Raw genomic sequence first — 21397 nt, 5'->3', positions numbered from 1 at the left:
TGCTCCTTTGGTGTGGAGTAATTTTACGCATGTATTTACTACTACTGTAATTAATAGTTCAGCAAAGCAGATAGCTAGCAATCTTCTGCAAAAAGTGGCCAGCATACTCATCTCACTAATGCTGCACGCACGTTAAGACATTTTCCATGTCAGATCATTGTTGCCTAAACACTTTTTTTTCCCCATTCTAGTAGTGGTCTCTTCACTGAACCCTGTCAGAACGCTTTTCTTTCCACAGATTGTGATTCACAATTTCTGTAGGACTGTTCTTGTATTTAATTCTGAAGTGTTTCTTTCATTTTTTACCTGTAATGCAGAGTTCATGAAGCAGGTATTCCCAAGGTTACTGAGTCCACAAAGTCCAGGTTGTGACAGGGAAGCAGAGTCCCCGCAGTTGTAAGAGTTGCAGACAAATCCAGAACCTCTGAAAGAAAGAAAACACAATGAGTTACCTGAGCTCAGTAATGCTGAAGACTCACACCAAATACAAGATAAAAATTGTTTAATGAAAGGCAGCAGCATGCATGTTTCTGCTGCTTCAACGCTGGATAACACTGGGTATCAGGATGATGAGGTATACATGCTAACTTTGGAAACATTAATCGCTACAGTCTATTATTAATTTATGCTTCATAAAAACCTTAATTTCCTCTGTCTGCAAGTACACAGCACACTATCCTAATGCAGCAAATCTAGTATAAGAATCCACACGATGTATTGTAACAGCTAGCAAGAGAATTATAGTCTCTACCTGGAAAGGCTGCTAACACACTGGCAGGTAGAGAGAAGAATATAATCCGTTCCCTCGTATCCTCAGTCCCCTCAAAATGGGGCTAAACCCTAGCAGTTAGTAACTATAAAACACGTACTACTTTACCAAGCGAGCAGGGAACTGCAGAGCCTAGTTGCCTCAAAAGCAAGGTTTGGTGACAGGTACACAAGAGAAGCAGAACTCCTCACAGGGCACCATTTACACTCCTTTTCTATGCAGGCAAGGATGCACAAGAGAGTTCACACAAGAGACGAAGAAACAAAAGAACATTCCTGCTCTTACCCCCTGCCCAGGTGGGAGCTGTTCAGTCCATAGGAGTTACTGCTATCACCATTAGTAATGACAGAAGTGGCAGACACTGAGGAATAAGAACTTGCTGATGATTTTGAAGAGGTAGTAAAGTTTCTGCTAGTTGCAGTGCTTGATCTGGGAGAAAGGAAAAAGAAGGAGAAACAGTGCTACTACTTTTGTCTCCCCCCACACCGCCTCCCACAAAACTCCGAGGACTTGCCACTTGACAGTCAGCCCCTCCACACAGATTTTACTGCTTTGATCTGTGTGATCACGTTTCCAAACACTTGTCTGGAACAGAAACGTCAGAAAAAAGTATCAGAAGCAGGAGTAGCGATTCTTGCTTAAACCAAAATCTGGGTCCCAGACTGAAACAAGAGTGTAATTCAGATGGCACAAGTGACAGGACAGCAAGATTTACATTTACTCATAAACCACCATGGAACAAACAAAAATCCCAGCGTTAAGGCCACAAAACACTCACCCCACGTTAAACACCACAAAATAAGTTCTCCTCTACTTAAAACCCAGAGCACCCACCCAAACAGAACAGTGATTAGCAAGAACTAGGGTGCTAGGGGGAGCATAAAGCACTTGGTTACTCCTCGAGGGCCTCCGGATGCTGGATTCAGGCACTCTCTTAAGCAGAGGTCAATGTATAAAACCAGAGGGAGGCAGTGGGAAGATGACAGCTATAAGGAACGTAGAGGTTTGTAGATGTGGCCACTGTAAAAACCACCCAGGAACCTTCTGGTAATTGCAGAGTTAGCAAATATAACAAAATACCTAAACCGAACATAGGAAATGACGGAGGGAATCTGGGCTGTGGCAATTTAGGCTGACAGAGAGGAGTTCTGGATTCCCTGAGCTGCTGAATATAAAAACGGAGGCATTGGTCAGCCTCATTTACCTGGTGGAAAACTGTTGGACTTTGGAAGCGGGGGTAGAGGGAGGCTAAACAATGCGAAACAACAAAATCCCAGAGAGAAAACAGAAAAAACTTAGATGGAAGAGTTCATAACTTTCAATCTATGCAGTTGAGTCCCAGACTAATGCACACAACTCCTCTCCCTGTCCAGAAAAGGACGGGAACACCATGTTAATAGACACCTACAAGACTCTAAAAATCAACAACGTTCTGTCACAAACAACTTTGGCTCCACAAAAAGCAAAACTACAAGGATCAGAATAGTTTCTGTACGCCTAAGTAATTTATCTGTAGCAAGGGCTAACTGGGAAACCTTTACCCTCCCCATTTTTACCTAACCAAACACCCAGAACTGACTGCAGAGGGGCCCAGGACACAACTCCCCACACAGCAGCGCTAATTTAGGCGCCCAAAACACAAAAAGAAATGATGCCCCCGAGGTCTGGCTTGTTCTTCTTAAGGTACCCTGAGTCTTGAAGGATAGAAACTAAACTCCCATCTTCATACTCAGACGCTACTAAGAAAACAGGACTGGAAAACCTTGGCAGAGCAAAAACGGAAAGACAACAAGCTGCAAGGGCCAAGAGGAGACAGAACAGCTGGAGGCCTTACAGGTTTGGAAATAAAACATCAGCAAAAGAAATACAGAAGGGCAGAAGTTAAAACAGGAGCTTCTGGCTGAAAAATGCTTGATGTGAGCCAGCAGCATGCTCTTGCAGCCCAAAAGGCTGCACCAGCAGCAGCAGCACGGCCAGCAGGGTGAGGGAGGGGATTGTCCCCCTCTGCTCTGCTCTTGGGAAACCCCACCTGGAGCCCCACGTTCAGCTCTGGGGCTCCCAGCATAAGGAGGACACTTAGAGCAAGTCCAGAAGAGGGTCATGAGGATGGTCAGAGGGCTAGAGCACATCTCCTGAGGAGAGACTGAGAACAAAGTAGCTGAGCTGGCAAGGACCTCCAGTGATCATCTAGGCCAAGTCCAATGACCATCTAGGCCAAGTGCTTGGCCTCTTCAAGGCCAACCAAAAGTCAGAACACGTTAACGAGGGAATTAACCAAACGTCTCCTAACACTGAGTGGCATGAGACAGGCTGGATGGGGCTGGGGAAGGGTTTGTGCCTGTGGCAGAGGGTTGGAATTAGATGGTCTTTGAGGTCCCTTCCAACCCAAACCATTCCGTAATTCTGTGATCTCACATCATGGTTTTAAAGTGCTTTTATTCAACCCAAGAGATTACAGATAAGCCATTCAGATCATCAATAACCTCTGAGGTCACAACCAACTTGTATTTCATTTTGCAGCATTGAGTATCTGGCTTCAGCTTCTTCTAGACATTGGTTTGTGCTCATCTCCATCTGCTGCCTGTAGAGCTCCTCATTTAATTTCCATTTCTCAAACACCGCAGAAGCTTTTAAGCATTCAAATAACCTTTTAATTTTCTCACTGGAATAATACTAACTTTACGTAGTCCGGTACAAATATCATCTGCTGCTACTTCAGCAGTTCACTCCACTACTTCCAAAACCTCATTAAGCTACTTTTCAGATTTCTCAACCTACAGGCACACAATCATTTCACATGCCCTTTACCAGGGTGCTATGAAAAGAAAATCTGATTCGCACTCAGAATTTCCCTACTGAACCACCGAGGTTGTTTTGTTTTGGCCTCAAGGCTGCTACAGGAGGTTACTTTCCGGAGGCTGACCCAGAACTGGAATCCTGTTGCCACGGAGTCCAGCAAGCACCCAGGGCTCCTGTTCTTGATCCCCAAACACACTTCACCTTTCGCAGCAGCGATGCACTTTGCCCCTACTCTACCAGGGGAAGACAGACATTTCGACACTCAGCACACGATCTATCAAAAACGCATAGAAATGGCAAGGGAAGAGAAACCTGGAGACCAGCAGAATAAATCTGTCAGCTTTATCTAGTATAGAAACTGTGAGGCCTTGTGGTTGATCAGCACACAAACTGCTAAGATGAATTATTGAAATTAAAGCTATAGAAGACTTTCAAGTGGTTGGGAGACACAAGAAAAGTATTCTAACTGAGCTAAGGTTACCTTCAGAGCTCACAGTAAAATGAGTCCTTCTTCTATAAACGAGGAATACAAAGAAAAGAAAAAACATTAAAAATACTTTGACAAAATCAATGTCAAAGGAAGAAAAGATGGAACTTGTATTTAATTGGAAAAGGAGGGGCTATAACGAATTTCCATTTCCTCTTCAGCAGATCTCATATTCTTAGTCTGCTCACAGCACAGCATTTGCAGAGCAAGCACTTCCACAGCAAGAAATAAAGACCTGCCCACAACATCTTTAGCCCAGTTGCTGAAGGGTTTCCCTGAAGTCACCAGCACACAAGGGAATAGGATCAGTTTCAAATTCGGAAGTCCGTTTAATAAGGCATTCTGTACCTCCAAAATGCCTATCAGAGGTCTTCAACTGTACAAGAATTTTGGGCGTGTATTATCACTGCCTGGTGCATCAGGTTGAACAGATGCCTAAATCATGACAGAGCAACTGAAGAAAAGCAACACGTGTTCTGCAAAGAGCAAACTACGAGACACCTCCTCGACGTTTTTATTGGAAAGCATCCTAGGAAGAAAGAAGTGCCCTGAGTGCACAGTGCTATCAACAAACTGAAGAACAGGAGGAAAATTCATTCCCTCTTCTGAAAAGCAATTTCAAACTACGGTAAGAAGTCACCTTGCTCCTTCAGGAACAGCAAGTTAACAGCAGTGGCCACGTGCACTCCAAATATATCCCCCAAAGAATGCTATGGAGTTGAAAAGCCTTTTTTTCCTGCTAAAGGCCAGTCCACTTGATGGCTGGGGATATCAAACACATGGAAAAGAGTCTCTGACAAGAGGCAAGTGGTGTGGAAAAAGCCTTGTGGCAGGAACTCCCCCACACCTCACAGCCCCCTTGTGCTTGGCAAGCAGTGGGTGAAGGACCCCCAGCTCCCCAAGGCCTCCTCGGGCACATGGGCAGCAGAGGAGACGTTCACAGCTCCTCCACTGGCACCTGAGAGCTCGACAGCCCACGTGGCTTATGGCATCAGAGCTCTGAACACCGAAAAGCTTTCTCATAAGCTTTTAATATTAGTGATGCGGCCCAAGGAAAAAAGCAGGGCAAAAAAGTGACCGTGAAGGAGTGTCAGACACACAGCGCTGGGGCCTGAGCCCGTTCCCCTGCAGAGCTCAGGGGCAGGCAGCAGAAGAGGCTGGGGGAGGAGATAAGGTGGCTGCAGCTTACTTTTAGTTTCCTCACTGCTCTAGGCTGTTACTTTATTACTAATACATGCTGTTAATCTGATGCTGAATCTGTTTTGCCTGTGATGGTAATTGGTGAGCTATCTCCCCAACCTTATCTCAGCCCTTGAGCCCTTTTCCATCGTATTTTGTCCCCCAGTTCCTTAGAGAAGGTTTGAGACCACCATACCTACCACAACCTGCCTCTCCAGTGGGCAGGATCAGACACAACTCCTTGGGGCTGCAAGCTCTGTACTGCCCCTGTGGCTACTCTCCTTCCCTTCCTCTCACCAGCTCTGTTTGGTTCCATTGCTCAGGATCCCCCACAAGTCTTGTATGTATAAGTAGCCTGTTATTTTGTGACAAACTGAAGTCTTAAGTATACAATATTGATTTAATGTAACGTGTATATGCACACACAAACCTCAAAGAGGAAGACAAACCACATCCCAGCCCTCTGCTCCAGGTTAGCCAGTCTTGGAGCTGGGAAGAACAGTTAAAAATGCTGGCAAATGTTTCATTGTAGCTTCATAAGCTACTCTTAAGAAAATAATGAAAAAAAAATAAAGATTCGCAATAAAATATGAGAAGTAGCTGGAGAATATTCAAACATCAAATAAATTACAGGTCAAAGTAATAACTGTTTATACATTTATAACAAGATATGCCAAAAAAGGGAAGGAAAACAAACTTCAGAAATGATTATGACTGATGTTAAGGCAAAGCACAGAGCAATTATGAATGGATTCATAAGGATTAACACAAATGATTCAGGAAAGGCATTAAATCTAGCTTATTTGCTAAGAATATATGAAATAACAAAAATACACCTTCAATATTTCTTTTTAAATATCTGAGAAAATAGGCTCAAAGTTGTGTGCAGGAACTTCTGTGAAGAACAGCAGGAAAAAAAGTAACATAAACACATGACCCAGCCTAGCACCTGAGGGGAGTGAAGGCATGTAACAGGGGAAGCACCAAAATGCAGGAGAAAATCTCCCCAGGCCATCAACACCTGTTCAACACAAAGATCTAGCAAGATGACTGCCGTATGGCATTAGTAGTTTAAAGATATAAGACAACACGGAAGGCATTAAGGAAAATACTTTGCGTCCATCATCATCCTTTTTATATGTCTGTGCAAGAGCAGGAAGTTCTCAGCTTCCTCCTCCTTCCATTTCAAACACAGAAAAAAGTTTAAAGCCCAGGCTTTGTCCCAAGTTGTCTTATACAGCACAGCCACCTTTGGGTAGGACTGCACAGTATTAGGGCTTGTCATAACAGACGTTAAGACGTACTGTTCTCTTCAGAGACTGCGCGTGCACTGGTCACACAGAAATCTTTGATTAGCACTGCGTGCTCCGAGCAGCACACCCCGGTGTCAGTCCCAGAGAAGGGGCAGGCCAGCTGCTTCTTTCTCTCTGTCATTCCAAGAGGGTTTCTGAGCAAACGGCGAATATACATTTAACCCAAAAGATTAAATAAAAGCGCAAAAGCCAAAGAGCAGAACCTACTAAACCAACTCACCCGAGTGTATAAGGAAGACATCACGTGGAACGTACACGCATGGTTAAACAGAGATGAGGGGAAAGTAAATAGTTAGCCCAAAGGAACAGATAATCCTCCATGTAGGAATTAGGTAATTCTTTCAGCTACCATTATCAGCATCAAGTCAAACAACGTCACAAGTTCTGTGTTGTAATAAGCACTTCTTTATTCCTGCATCATTAGAAAATATTAATCTACATCCCACTAACCATTTTTGTTTAAATACCATTAGACCTAAGTTGAAAGTCTTTATGGCTAGCTACTAAAATAAACCCTGAGGCCTGGAAGCACTCCTAGGCTGAAGCTTTGCTTCATGTAGAAACAAAAACTTATGATCTGGTCTGTGTACAGCCACCTCTCAAATACCTACTGTCAACCAGTACTCGGTTACGTATGTCATATGACTATTTACATGCTTTTCACGTTGTATTCTTATAGGAAGGTCAGTGATCCTGTGGACATTCTCCTAATCCATTTCTCCAGCACTGCATTTCAAAGGAACTGAATCATTTCAGAACTGGCTTTGTGACAGTCCCGTCCTGACCCCAGCCTTCAAATTTCACCCCAGAAGATCTGGATCTCAGTGAGATCAATTGGCAGCAGGTTCTGTAAGCTAACTGCATCGTACAGAAAAGCATTTCCTTTAGCAGTATTGAGTCTGATGGCCTCATCTTCACTGGATTTTACCTTCCTTAGTGTAATACTAGATAACAGCAGTTCCTCGCCATTGTATGTATATAGCAAGTTGTATGCAATATTTCATAACACATCTTACTCATCTCTTCTCTAGAGATTAGATAGAAGATTTGTGTCAATACTTACAGTTTTCTAATTGTTGTTTTTTTTTTTTTTTCTTTTTTGGCTGAGTGGAAACTGCATGTTTGTCACACTGTTTCTATGCCCTCTTTAAGGGGGAACTACCAGAACTCAGAGCATTCAAACTGCTGGCAGCTTTGGAAATACATGCCAAGATCCTTTTTATTCTTCTATAGCAGCAAAATATAGATTTTCACTATGCAGTCTGCAGAGTTAGCTTTTTAAGTAGACTAGCTCAACATAAATAGCACTTCTGTCTCCTAAACACTGCAGAAACCTAAGCTATTTAATCCTTACACAACCTATTTGAAACGGACTTTTGGACAGAAGACTGCTGCTAAAACAAGAAACCAGCTGTAGAACAACTGAAGGATGCTTATATTCAAGTTTTTACATCCTCCAAAATATCCAAGACAAAGAAATCCACAATAAGCAGTGATAACTAGGCTTTCATGGAAGACACGGTGACTAAAACCAAGTAAACAAGTCAGACAAAACAGTGGAAGTCATCAGAATATGCTTACTTTGCCAGTAAATGCTGTCTAGGCCAGGTGTCATCATCATTTTTCACTTCTATTAGAACAACCTGAAAGAGAGTTCAGGTAATAAAAACACAACTAAAAATCTGCTACACACTTTGCAAAATCATTAACAAATCACATTCTCAGCATTTGCTCAATGTATATGACAGGGAAAGAAAACAGCACATGATAACCTAAGAAACTCTAAACTCAGAGATAAAGCATTGCTTGAGAAAACTTATACTGTAAATTGCAGAGCACTTTTAGTGTACACTGCCATCCTTTACTGTGAGCATTGGGGGGGGGGGGAGGGGGGAGAAATGCCCCTTACCTGCCCATGATACAGGCCCGCATCTTGCACAGTGCTATCCGGCTTGCTGAGCTGCTCAAAAGTGTTACTCATATACCTGTTCCATAACCTAGTTTCCTTCTCAGCTGGGATGTTAAATAGTTTTCTCATTTCTTTCTCAATAGTGGCTGTTCAGGAAGAAAAAACACCAAAATTCCTAAAACATGAGTACTTTTGGAAAAAAAAAAAAAAAAAAAGCCAGCCTTCTAGCAAGGAAGTACATCATCGATTGGTCAAGATCTTTTGAGTAGGAAAAGCACCATGGAAGTTACAATTGCTCATGTAACTTCTCCAGTATTTAGTCTGAAAGAAAGAAATGCAGTTATTTCAGTTGTGCATTTGCATATGAGGCCCTCCATTCGATAATGTTCAGAACATATGGAGAAGCTTCTGCCCAAAGGCCAACTTTTGTGGAGCAATCATGATTTGAAAACATGGGCTCAAGAAGTAATTGTTTTCAGTTACCACCAGCAATTGGAAGAAGCATCTTTACAGACACATCTGATGGCTGACACTCAGCATTTTTACAGGTGAAAATACAGGGATGATACACAGAAGCCACACTTCAGGAAGAACAGAAGCATAGGATAAGCCATTAAGAAAACATCTAAATATTCGCATACAAAGAGTCATATAAGAACCAAAGACAGAACTGCTTTACACAAGTGACGTGGATGTTCCTCAAGAACACAGGTTAGTAAGCAACGCATTCCTCAAAGCTTTTAACAACAAATCTCTGCACTGCACACAGTCTCTGTGGCTAGAAGAAACTTCAGGGTGTTCCTAGTCCAACCACTCAAAGCTGAGTTAACACCACATTCAGACCAGGCTGCTTGGGACTTATCCAACCAGGTCTTCCAAGCTGGTAGGGAAGGAGATTTCCCCCTCCCTCTGGGCCCTGTTCAAACGTCCAGCTGTCCTGACAGGGAAAACTTTTTCATTATATTCAACTGCAGTCTGTCACGTTTCAAATGATGACTGTCTGTCATTCTCTTGCATTGTGTCTCAGTAAAGAGCCTGACTGCATAACCCCAGTAACCTCCTCATAGGTACTGTGATGCTGCTAAGAGGTCCCCCCAAAGCCTTCTCCAGGCTAAACACAGCTCCTTCAGCCCCTTCTCGCACGTCACATGCTCCAACCACAACCATCTTTTTGGTACCCACTAGACTTGTTCTAATTTCTCAGCACCTTTCTTGCTCTGAAGGGTACAAAACATCTCTTGATGGAGTCTCAGAACACAGCTTAATGCATCAGAGAGCTACTTACCAACGGTATCCGCTTTGCTGAAGTGGCAGCTGATTAAGTTGTCCGGATCACTGCTCTCACACAGCTTCAGTTCAAGAAGATAAACTTCAACTTTACAGTGCTTCACAAACAGACCGTATTCTACTACCTCCAGACAGAAGGAAGATGCGACAGACAAAGCACAAACAAGAAAGTTAGAATCGTAAAGAAGTGTAGTTTACGGCGCATTAAGTGTTTTTAAAAAGCTAAAAAGTTGTTAAAAGTGCTTCTTACCCTGAGACCTGTTTTCAGCTAACTGATGCGCTAAGCCATTAAGGTTACAAAATTGATGCATGTTTCATTTCCTGTCTCTACGCTATGGACAATTCCACCAGTACTATTTAACTTTACGTGCCTGTATACAAGTGATTTGCTTTTAAGCTTGCTATTTTATTAATTTAAATACTATACTCACTTCCTCATAGTCTCTTTTCGATAAAGAAAACTACATACAGCATAATCCTTAAGTCTCTTCCAACACTCCATGCAAGAGTAATATTTCATTTATAAAATGAATAAAAGACAAGTTTTAATCTATTTAAGACTGTACAGGAAAAACACATGGTGTCCCAAGCGTTAAACTACTAATTCCATATCGATTTGGAAAGAGACACTGAAAAAATTACCCCATTAAAAAAATAGTTTTTTTTATTTATTTATTTTTATTATTTGCACAGAGCTTTGCAGTGTAAAGCCTGTGAAACTGAAATCACATTTCATCTAACCAGAACATGTAAAAAGTTAAGGTTTTTCATGTGACATCAGACTAACTACAATCTACATCCACGATCTCTATCTTTCTCATTTTACAGAAGGTGAAAACAGAAATAAAAAACACTTGGTCGAGTTTTGGAAAGAAAGGAAGAATCAAGTCTAAGACGTATTGTATGAATTTGGCAAAACTACGCTTCCCTTTTCAGAGCTTTTATCGGGTAACATAAGATATGAAAGGTTGTTTTTTTACAGAAGGATCTTCAGTATTTTACTGTTACAACAGGAACAGAAAGTAAAAGTCAGGAAAGTTTTTGTTTTTTTTTTTTAAATATGCAAAGGAACCCATTCACAAGCTCTCAGCTTCTTTTTAGAAGAAATTTTAGTATATGGGACTTCTTGGTTTCTGGGATTCTTGACTTAGAAACAAGTGAGAACTGCATTTAGAAATGGAGGAACTCTTTTCAAGGAAAAGTTTCTGATCAGATTACTGCATCTATTCATAGAATTTGGGGTGGAAAGAACAAAGACCATACAGTTCCAGCCCCCTGCCCCCAGTCCCATCCAGCCTGGCCTTGGGCACTGCCAGGGATGGGGCAGCCACAGCTCCTCTGGGCAGCCTGGGCCAGGGCCTCACCACCCTCTGAGTGAAGGATTTCTTCCTTATATCTCATCTAAACCTACCCTCTTTTAGTTGAAAGCCATTACTCCTCCTGGTCCTATCACTACACTGCGTGTAGGCCCCTGTTAGATACTGGAAGGACAGATGAAAGTCTCTAATCACCTGCAGATGTCTTTTAAAAAAAGTCTCTCCTCAGCTAGCTTGCTCTCTGTGCAGTTTGCCAAAGTAGAATTTGAGTCATCCCATTAGACATTGCTGTTCTCAGAGTGCTGTCCAAGTGCTGAGGAAGCACACTGGTGCTGACATCCAAACTCACTGCTCTACAGTTTGTACATTACCACACTCTGCATTGGATCATTTATAGGGACTGTCCCAAAAACACGGTTTGGAATTCCGGAACAAAACGAACCCCAAACAAATCCGATCTCCCCGTACTTGTCATCAGACACACAGCAATGGAAGAAACCCCAACTTGCAAAGTTAGGAAGATGCTTGAAAAATAATTACTTTCAAAATCTTACAGATACCCTGACGCATAAATTATAGTTGACCTACTTTTAGGAAAAGGATTAGAGCACTCAAGGATCACAAGTGCTTTACTTCCAGTGCCATCTAGAAAACTCTCACCAGACACCAGTCAGGTTACGCTCAGGTGCAGTACTGTGGCTTGCATGCCCCACTGATGTTTCTTTTTTTTTTTTTTTTTTTTTTTTTAATATCCCTCAAAATTACTATTCCCATATATTTTAAGGTGGTTTCTTTTAGACTGCAAGACCTACTTCAACTAGTAAATTAATGACATAGCCTGAAACTCTCAAAACAATTCAAGACTTTAAAAATAGAGGTATTTTTAACTGGACCATGATAACTCAGCATCACTTGTCTGTAAAACAACACCATCTCTAAGCTCTAGCACTCAATAATTATAGTACTGAAAACTTGCACCTGATACCCCATGAAAAGAAGATTCATACACTTCAACCTGTCACCCAATCATTTCCCCAACAGATTCCAAACTTGCTGCCCAAATTTTTCAGAAAAAAACACACATCTAACGATACACCAGGTTTTGTAAAAGCGATCAGTCTGTCAATGAAAGAAAACCTTCCTTACTCATGAAGGCAGTGATCATTTATAGTATTAGTTTTTTTCTCTGTATATATTTTTAAATCCAGAATTAAGTATTTCTATTAAAAAATACATCTTTATATGGTATAATTCATTTCCATCTGCCTCCACCTGCTTCTAGGGAGTTCACACTGTTCTACCACAGCAGAGCCAACGTGGGGCTACCTGGTAAACCTTGGAAAGGAGAAGCTGAGATCATTTACGCTTTGTGAAGAAGTCAGAATTTCCTACTACATAGGATTTGTGACCCACACGGAATGACAACATTCCAGCATCACTGATCAGCACTGAGTGTGCCTGCAAGAGAGGAATCTTATTTCCTTTTTCCATTCTGGTGCCACCCTTTCCTACACCTCGCTTACCTTCAAGCAGACCTTACCGTAGCACAACGCCACTTAAACACACGCAATACTCATTCTGCACATCAACACCACTTGCTTGGTGTAGCAATTAGTCTTTATGAACCCCACAAACTGGCACTGCCAGTTACTTAAGCCAGTACAAAAGCCTACGACTAAAATGAGAACAAAACTCCTTTTATCTGTAAACAACTGTCTGAAAGATTTAAAGAGAATGAGTAGTGGATCGGACTTTTCAGGACAGCTTAGATACTTATGATTGCATTCCTGACTACTTGCAGAACAAAAACAAGAGCATGTTACAAGCTTAGAGAAAACCACAGGTCTGTCTCTTTTCTTCTAATTTTAGAGTACCAAAGTTTCTGAAAACAAGAACCACCTTAAACTCCAGAGAAAGTCCCCAAGCCATCTGTATTAGAAGGAAGTTTATTCCAATGCCTCATTCTGTCCCAAAAACCTGACAAGCGTGACTAAAAGCCTGCACTCTTCAGTAAACTCACATTCTTCAATAAAGTACTCCATGCAACTACACCGCTCCAATCATTAATGTAAAAAGGTTCCTAGAAAAGGTTAACGGCTCGCACCCCACATAACCCATCAGCTGTGAGCATTCAGGTGTTTTAACAGCAATGCTGTAGAGTCATGTTTTTCAGACAAGACAGACTTGCTGTTATTCTCTCCAGAATGGTTAAGCATCCTCTCTTAACTCGCATCAAGTAAAATAACCACCACCTAAGCTGTGTAAAGATACAAAAAGCGTGACGAACAGAACACACTCCACCCATACTTACTTTCCTCACAATAGGCTGCTGTCCGTCTATGCAGCCGTACCACGCTACCAACTTATTCCAGGCCTCAGTGGGAACCAGCACGTAGTCCAGTTCATCGATGAGGTGTTCTTTTAAGCTCTGCGTTTCCGCATCTGAAAGGGAAACGTAAAAAAGCCGGGTGTAAAAGTGAACTCTTCCCTGTCAAGGGAGTAAAAAGAAATTCTTCAGTCCCAGCAGCTACCGCAGCCCCGAGAGCCACCCGTGAGCGTGCCGAGGCCCGGGGCCGTTACGGAGCGCTCGGCCCCCGGCGGAGGGCCCCGGTTGGGCCCCGCGGCGCCACTCACCGCTGAAGAGCCCCGAGTTATCCACGGGCCCGGGGAAGAGGCTCGGGTCTCCCACGCCGAACATGTCCCAGCTGTCGAAGCCCACGAACTTCTTCCACTGCTTGAACCAGCTGATGTCCACCAGGTACCTGCAACGCACGGCGCAGCCCCCTCAGCGGCGCGGCCCGGCCCGGCTCGCTCCCACAGGCCTCGCGGCCCTTAGGGGGGGGGGGAGACGTGAAGAAAAAGGAGGACACCGGCAGCCCGGCCGCACTCACCAGGCCTCCCCGGGGCGCAGCGCCGTGGCCAGCAGCGCCCGGAGCTCTGCCCGCTGCACCGCCGTGTCCGGCCGCGCCCCGCCGCCCTCGGCCGCCGCCATCTTGGTGCGCTCGCCCCGCCGCTGCCGGTGGGCGGCCCGCGTGCGCATGCGCGTTGCGAAGGGAGGGGGGGGGTTGAGGGGGTTGGGGGGGGCTCAACGGTCAGCCCCGCCTCAGCGCGACCTCCGCGGGGGCGGGAAGGGGAGGGGAAGGGGAGCCGCCATTTTGTCCCTCTGCTTAGTGTGGGGTGGGTGACAAGTTTAGTTCCGTATTTTATCAAATCATAGAAAACACAAGTCGGAAGGGACACGTAAAGATCACGGAGTCCAACTCCTGGCACCACAGAGGTCCACCCAAAAATTCAGAGCACAGCCCAAACGCTTCTTAAATCCAACAGGCTCGGTGCAGTGGCTGCGCCCCTGGGGAGCCTGTTCAGTGCACGCCAACCCTCGCCCTGAAGAACCTCTTCCTGATGTCCAGCCCTATTTCATGAGGGACAGATCCCCTCAATGTTGTTTCCACCTGTCGTGCTTGTTTTCTCCTCCAGCTGTCTTGCTGGAGCCCTCTGCTCAGGGCGCTGGCTAGGGAAGGGGATTTCATATTGGAAGGGGAAGGAAAGAGCGAACAGATCTGAGTAATGGGCCACAGAGCTCTCAGGGGCTGGGGAAGTGTCTCTGGAAAAAACTTCTTGGGAAGAGATTTGGGCATTTGTCGTTATTGTAGCATGTCCCAGCAGGGAAGCTTCATGTTTATGGAGCATGGGCTTGACCAGTGGGAAAAGCATGGGGGGGGGTTCAGGTGGTGGTTCAGAAATGCCAAAGAAATTAAATACCAAAGAAATCCTTTTTCCTCGCCGAGAAGGCAGCAGGGCCAATGTGAATATCTGCACAGAGGAATGTGCTCCTGGCACGGGGACAGCTCTGCAGGTGGGCTCTGCTGCCCCACAGCCAGGTCTGGCCATGCTGCACCCACCGGGGGGAAGCTGTTGGTGTGGTGACTGCTGCGAAAGCCTATTCAGTTCATATTGAAGAAGATGACAATTTCCTCCTTCCAGCAAGAGCAGATTTCTGTTACTTCTGTTTTTCTCAAAGGGCAGTGCCCCTTTGGATTTTCAAGAACCCAGTACACCCTGTTAGGACAAGGCTGGGTGTGTTTTTAAAATGAGTCAGCTCTTCTGAGGTAATGCTTTTACATGGCTGACCTCACTGCTAATGAATTACCTACTCCTAATACAAAGCATGGTAAAGAAAACAGTCTCATTCATAGCTTTCTGATTCAGAACTAGAAATGACATTATTGCAGTTTCACAGTAGATGTGGGGGCAATGTCTTCTCTTGTCTCTTTTGAGTGCTGTCTTTTCATCCATGTAGTTTCCTGTCCTTTCTTGTCTCCAGCTGAAAGCTAAACGGCTGTTCAGCTGCCAGAGAGGTACCAACAGGAACAAAAACTGTTCTTTTCAAGCACCACCCAGTTTGAGGTCAGCATTTTCTACCTGCCCTGCTATGGCAATGATTATAGCCAGTCTGTCTTAAAGTTCCTGCATGCTCATCCGGAGGAATTATAAATAGCTGGGAACTTTTTAACAGGCAGAGAAAAGTCTTATGCTCCACTTGATGTCATTTCTGTTGTATAAACACTTCAGACCACCACAGTTCCTCGATCATGGTTTCAGCACATGCCTTCGGGTTCAGTGTGCAGAGCATTAGGAAACCCAGGAGAGGGAGATAGGAGCAGGAAGGGAAAATTTTCTTTGCAGCTAGTTAACGCTTCTGACAGGTTCATCTCCAAACTTGTTAAAAGGTTTAAAAAAGTTGATGGCAGCTATCAACAGCTTAGAAAGGGGGCGAGGGGGATCATGAGGTGTGTGGGGAGGAGGGCAAAACACATTCTCTAGAAAGGTGGGAAAGATGGGACTGATGAGTAGAGGAATGGAAAACCGGGGTGAGTGCTAACAGAGGAAGTGGCTGTTTGCAGATAAGTGTTGAAGTAGAAAGGTGTAGGAGTGTAGATATGAGACAGATATGGAAAGGGCAATGTCTTCAGGCCACAGAAAGTATGCTACAGTAGTATTTATTCTAAGGTGTCCTACTGAGTCAGTCTCTTTCTCTCTTAAATTACAGAAATAGAACTCTTTTATATTCACTGAGGAATCAGCTGGCATTCTTTGGGTGTACCCTGAGTTTAGAGCTGCTACCTGTAGTGAAATTTCCTCCCACATGGTTAAAACTCATTTGAGCATGAAAGCCTGCATGGGGGCAGTCCTCTTCTGTATGTCCCTGAGGAACATTTCCAGCCTGCAGGCTGCACTTTCTACCACAGCCTGCTTTTACCCCAGAAGCCAGCCATTGTGGGGAATGATGAAACCAGAGAGGAAATAACAAAGGGAAGAGGCTTTTATCTGCTCTGCAGAGTTGCTTCTGGGACTGCAGCGTGCTTACACTGGGATTGTTTGTTTTCCTACTGGCATTGCTAATTTTCATTCTGGAATAGCATCACTGGACTTTGGTGCAACTTTATCTGTCCTGGAGCTGCTGCTTTGCTTTGCTGCTCTAACAGCCCCAGCAGCCAGACAGTAAATAAATCCCTTGGCCGTTGGCACGGACTGATCACCGTGTAAGATGCACTCTTGGTCAGCAGGCAGAGATCCTGTTTAGCAGAGAGCTCCCTTTTGGCAGGGCTGCCCTGGGACCAGCAGCAGGTGTTATATTCTGCTCTGCTGTGGGGCTCAGCAAGGGCTGCAGGCTGGTACAGAGATGGCAGAGCACACAAGGTGTCCCTGCAAAGGCTCCTGTTCAAACATCTGGTGAGCCAAGATGAAGGAAATGCCACAGTTCGTGTTGAATACAATTTTAAAATACAGTGCAATGAGTAGCAGTTCCTGCTGCCTGTGAGCTGCTGTACTCTCGGCGTATTTCAACATCCTGTGTTAATTAGGGAAGTAGATTTACTGCAAAATTAACACACCAAATCAAGCAGCTTCAGCCCCAGAGCTGAAATAGTTACTGAAAACATCCTGTTTTTCCACAAAGCTGTACTGGAAGTTAAGAAATAGCCCGGTGAGGATTGTGCAATCTGAGTTCAAATCTTGATTACTCACAGGCAGAAGTAAGCAGGGTGGAGCCGGCTGTAGGTTTTGCTGTAATGCGTCAAGCCCAGCACCAGTCAACCCAGCAAAGGCCTTGAGTGTACTTGCACTAACAAAGCAGGCAGAAAATCAAGGAGGTAAGAAGCTATGGACAGGAGAATAATAAATAAATAAATAAATAAATAAATAATAATATTAAAGCTAAAGTTTAATTATGTAAACAGTGTGTAAATGATAAAGCTTAAAAGTGTTGTGCCTTCCCTTCAAAAGCTGCAGTTCCTAGTTTGGGTTTGTACCCCTCAGTTCAGCACCAGGTTTATACCCAGTGCTACAAGGCCTTGTGAGGAGTAACTTGTACTGAAAATGTGCTCACAGAGATGTTTAAGGAGTGAAAATTTACCTGCAGAAGGACCTGTGCGACTGCCCAATCTGATGGCAAATAGAATTTGGCACAGGTTCATGGTTTCCAGGAGAGAACCAATGCTAATTTCAGCCATTCAGCAGCATGTTGTAAACCCTGCATCACTGCTCAGGAACACCACATCAGGATTGTCACAACTACATGAAATATGTCAGCTTGGTGCCCGTCAGGAGTCAAAAACATGTCAGGAAAGGAATAAAAACAAAATAAAAACATTGCCTGAACCCTGGTTCACCCATGCTTTTCATGTTGCATTCAGTTCTTTGCCCAAAGGTCAGCAATGACAACCTGAGGTAAAGCAGTTTCTGCAGGAGAAGCAGACTGATATTCTGTGCTGGAAATGAAAGAACCACTCCTCTGCGTAATTCTCTGCATTGCAAGGTGATGTGGGCTGAATGCCAGACTGGGCAAGTGTGTGGAAAGCCCAACACATGTTGGGCTGCCTCCAATACAAAATGTGACAGCCACAGGAGATAGCTGGGCCAGAAAGGAGGCAGAGGTGCTGTGGATGCTGCTGTGGTTCTGAGTCTCCCCAGAGTTTCTCCTGGTGCAGGACAAATAATAAGACAGGCCTTGGGCAAAGGCTGCTCCTCCCCGTGCCCCTTGCCAGTGTGGGCACAGAAAGCAGGACAAACCCCGTGGTTGCTCATCTGCCTGAACATTTATTAACCTGTCACGGACTGCTCCTGGTGTCTGTGCTGAGGGTCAGCCAATTTAAATTCATCCTTGGCTGCCTGCCCCCATGCCTCTCCTGAACAAGCCTCAAGGCCCACTAAGCTGTTTTGCAAGGTATCAGTTCTGCGCCAGGCTCTTGTTCCGCCACCTTTGTTTTGCACAGGGTGAGATACGACACTGATTCAGAGGTTGCAAAAACTGCAAACCGTTTCCCCGTCCCGCTGGGCTGTGTTTGTGTTCAAAATGAGCCTGCGTGGTTTGAGTCAGGCCTGCAAGCACCAACAGGACCCAACAAGTGTGTAACGCTGTTCTGCCCAACTCACCCAGATTTAACAAGCAGTAGCCTTAAAGAAAACACTTTTTTTGTTGGTTTGTTTCATTTTGTTTTTATTCAGAGAATCACAGTAAGCCACTGAGACTCACGGGCTGCTTTCCCTAGCATACTTTTCCAAACATTCACATGCAATTTTTGAAACATCAAGTACACTTCAAGGATTTGGAAGATGCACCATCACAAGCAAAACTTGCAAGGACATTGGAATTTCGGTCAGGGTAACAGCCCCTTCCTAGCAAAGCGGGCACGAGCTGAGGGAGCAGGGCCGGCGGGGCAGCAGATCCTAAAGAGCTCGGCATTATTGCAGAGCCTCCTTGGGGACTTTCTGAAGCAGCAGCTCGATGTCATCCTGGATCTTGATGGTTTCGAAGTGCCGGCTGTAGCGCTTGAAGGGCACGCCGTCGGGAGCGATGAGGAACTTCTCGAAGTTCCAGGAGATGTCGTTGCGGCGCACGGGCGACCAGATGATGTACTGCGGGTTGGTCATCAGCGCCGAGGGGTCGTCGTGCGGGAAGGGCAGGGCCTCCTTCAGGAAGGTGAAGAGCGGGTGGGCGTCCTTCCCGTTCACCTCGCACTTCTCGAAGACGGGGAAGTTGGGCTTGTACCCGTTGCCGGGCCGCACGTGCTCCAGCGAGCGCAGGATCTCCTCGTTGGTGGCATTCTCCTGTGGAGACAGAGCCCCCCCGTCATCACACCCCGTCACACCCCATCCGTCCCCTCGCCCCCGGCTCCCTGCCCCTCTCCTCACTCCGGGGACCCATCCCCAGTACCTGGTGGCCGAACTGGTTGCAGGGGAAGCCGAGGACTTGCAGCCCGCGGGGCCCGAAGCGGCGCTGCAGCTCGCTGAGCTGCAGGAAGTCGCGGGTGGTGGTGCCTCAGAGCGACGCCACGTTCACCACCAGCAGCACCTTGCCCCGCAGCGAGCCGAGCGACAGCGGCTCCGCCGCGCCCAGCGGCCGCGCAGAGATCCGCGCCAGCACCTCAGCCGCCATGGCTCCTCACCCACCGACCGACAGACACCGACACACCGACAGACTGACGGACAGCCCCACGGACAGCCCCACAGCCCGCCCCGGCCCGCCCCAGCCCGCCCCCATCGGGCGGAGGCGATGGGAGCCATAGGGCAGGGCCTGTGGGGCCCCTTTTGCAATTTTTCTGCGTCTCCAAAGCGAGCTTTTTTTTTCTCCTCTTGCTTTATTTATTTATTTATTTATTTATTTTCTCCTTTCTCTTTTCCATGTGTTTTCTCGGCAGCGGCTGCGCTCTCCAAGGATTTGTGCCGGTCCTGGGTGGGCTCCGTGGCCCCGTCCCCACTGCAGGCCGTGTGGCCCCACTGCCCTTCTGTGGGTGTTAGTGCTGAAATCTCGCCCTCACACACATTAATGTTTATTGCAGGCCCTTGTTCCATGTAACGGGTTCAAAAATGGTGTCAGGGAACAGCAAGGGTGGGCGCGGTGGCTCAGTTCCTGAGGTGGATTAGCAGGGACCAGAAGCAGGGATGTTGGCTCCAGCGAGGGAAAGATGGGAGCCCCTGCCCAGGGTGGGCATCTCCCTGCCACGATGGGAGCTCCGCTTGGTGCTCCCAGCCTGAGCTATTCACTCACAGGAGCTTCAAGGGCAGACGACTGCTTATCGGCATGGCCCCGAGCCAGGGCAGCCTGGGCCCCAAGCAGCGGGGAACTTGCTGTTTTCTCACCACCTTTCATGCCAGGTTTTTAGGGACTCACCCCAAAATGCCAGCCGTGACTAGCTGCCACCACATAGCGTTGCATCTCTGATCCACGTTCCCAGGTTCCTCAGGGTTTTGCTTTCGGCTACTCTTGGCATCTGCCCCAGCGGCTGGGAACTGAAGTAGTTCCCGGCTGCAAGGAGTTTTAGGGAGTTTTAGACTTGGGTGATGATCCTGTACCTTCGGGGACTTGTGGTCTTTGCAATGTGCTGCAGCACTGATAGCAGAAGCCGTGACAACTGTCCCGAGATCAGGAAGTCCTGAGATCAGATCAGCCAGAAAATGTCTGATGGGGCGAGCAGAGAGAAACACATGACCCATGTTTTTGAGTAAATTGACAGTTACGGCCTATGCAAGATTCATCGTCCTCCTCTTGGACACAGCAAGCCACCGTGGCTTGTAGAAGAGGAATTTCTCTTCGGGTTTTGTTGCTTGCTCAGACCGGCACCATCACTCCTTAGTCTGGACTTGGGGATTTCTTCTGGAGTAGGGAGTTTATTTCTGGGGCCCTGCTTTTCTAAAGGGCTTTCCATTCCTTCGTGGGCAATCTTTAAGGAAACTAACCAAGTAAGTTCAACTTCCTTTTTGGCCCTGAGCTATGTCCTGTGCCTAGGCACATGCTGTGGAGCCAGCTTAACTTGGATCCAGAGAAGCGACAGGAGTTCTCTGGGGACAGGATGGGCTCCAGGGACTCCTCTTGAGATGTCTGACAAGTTATAACTCTCCTATCAGTCAGAAAGCAGATTAGTGCTGTTTAACAGCAACAACGGTGAGTAATCACGTAGGCCATGAAACACCTTCCTGCCTCCCACAAGGCCTTCGCCTCGCTCTTGGCATGGGACTCTCCCCCTGCGCCAGGAACTCCTCGCTCGGCAGGGGCTGGCACCTCACTCTCAGCTTTTGCCCCTTTCAGACCTCCTGGCCTGGCTCGGAGCAGCAAGCTTCCCATCCCTAATTCTGTTTTGCCCATCCATGTCCTCATTTCACTGGAGCAAAGGCAGCTGACAGAGGTGACAGATCGGATTTGAATCCAAAGGCCAGGATGGCAGCCCTCAAAAGCAGGAAGGTTGAGGGCTGATAAATTCACACCCTGCAGCCGCGAGCACGTTTCTGCTCCAATGCCAGTGGGCCAGGGAACAAGGAAAGGAGCGAGAAGTTCAGGCC

The 21397-nt window shown here is 46.0% G+C and overlaps 2 protein-coding genes across 3 annotated transcripts in view; both read right to left on the bottom strand.

Moving 5' to 3' along the window:
• USP4 (ubiquitin specific peptidase 4) overlaps positions 1-14099 on the bottom strand; it is a gene marked incomplete at its 5' end in the record, with an annotated part of 44605 nt that extends 30506 nt beyond the window's left edge. Inside the window, 8 exons of one of the 2 annotated variants that reach the window (XM_082767930.1) lie at positions 307-424; positions 1055-1198; positions 8129-8190; positions 8457-8602; positions 9742-9868; positions 13371-13501; positions 13694-13821; positions 13951-14099. In XM_082767930.1, coding sequence (XP_082624056.1) covers positions 307-424; positions 1055-1198; positions 8129-8190; positions 8457-8602; positions 9742-9868; positions 13371-13501; positions 13694-13821; positions 13951-14099 — 1005 coding nt within the window. The remainder of the gene's footprint in view (positions 1-306; positions 425-1054; positions 1199-8128; positions 8191-8456; positions 8603-9741; positions 9869-13370; positions 13502-13693; positions 13822-13950) is intronic. The other variant, XM_082767931.1, reaches the window with a different exon arrangement.
• A 4429-nt stretch (positions 14100-18528) lies between these two features.
• GPX1 (glutathione peroxidase 1) lies at positions 18529-19536 on the bottom strand. The gene is made up of 2 exons (XM_082768382.1): positions 19275-19536; positions 18529-19168 (listed from the first exon to the last, which is right to left on the bottom strand). The coding sequence occupies exons 1-2, from the start codon at positions 19494-19496 to the stop codon at positions 18803-18805; spliced, it is 588 nt and encodes a 195-aa protein (XP_082624508.1). The 5' UTR covers positions 19497-19536; the 3' UTR covers positions 18529-18802.
• Between the last annotated feature and the right edge of the window lie 1861 nt (positions 19537-21397).

The sequence above is a fragment of the Aythya marila genome (assembly GCF_965140915.1).
Source record: "Aythya marila genome assembly, chromosome: 10".
Classification (NCBI taxonomy): Eukaryota; Metazoa; Chordata; class Aves; order Anseriformes; family Anatidae; genus Aythya; species Aythya marila.
Note: the sequence above shows the minus strand (reverse complement) of the source record. Positions and strands in the feature narration are given on the sequence as shown.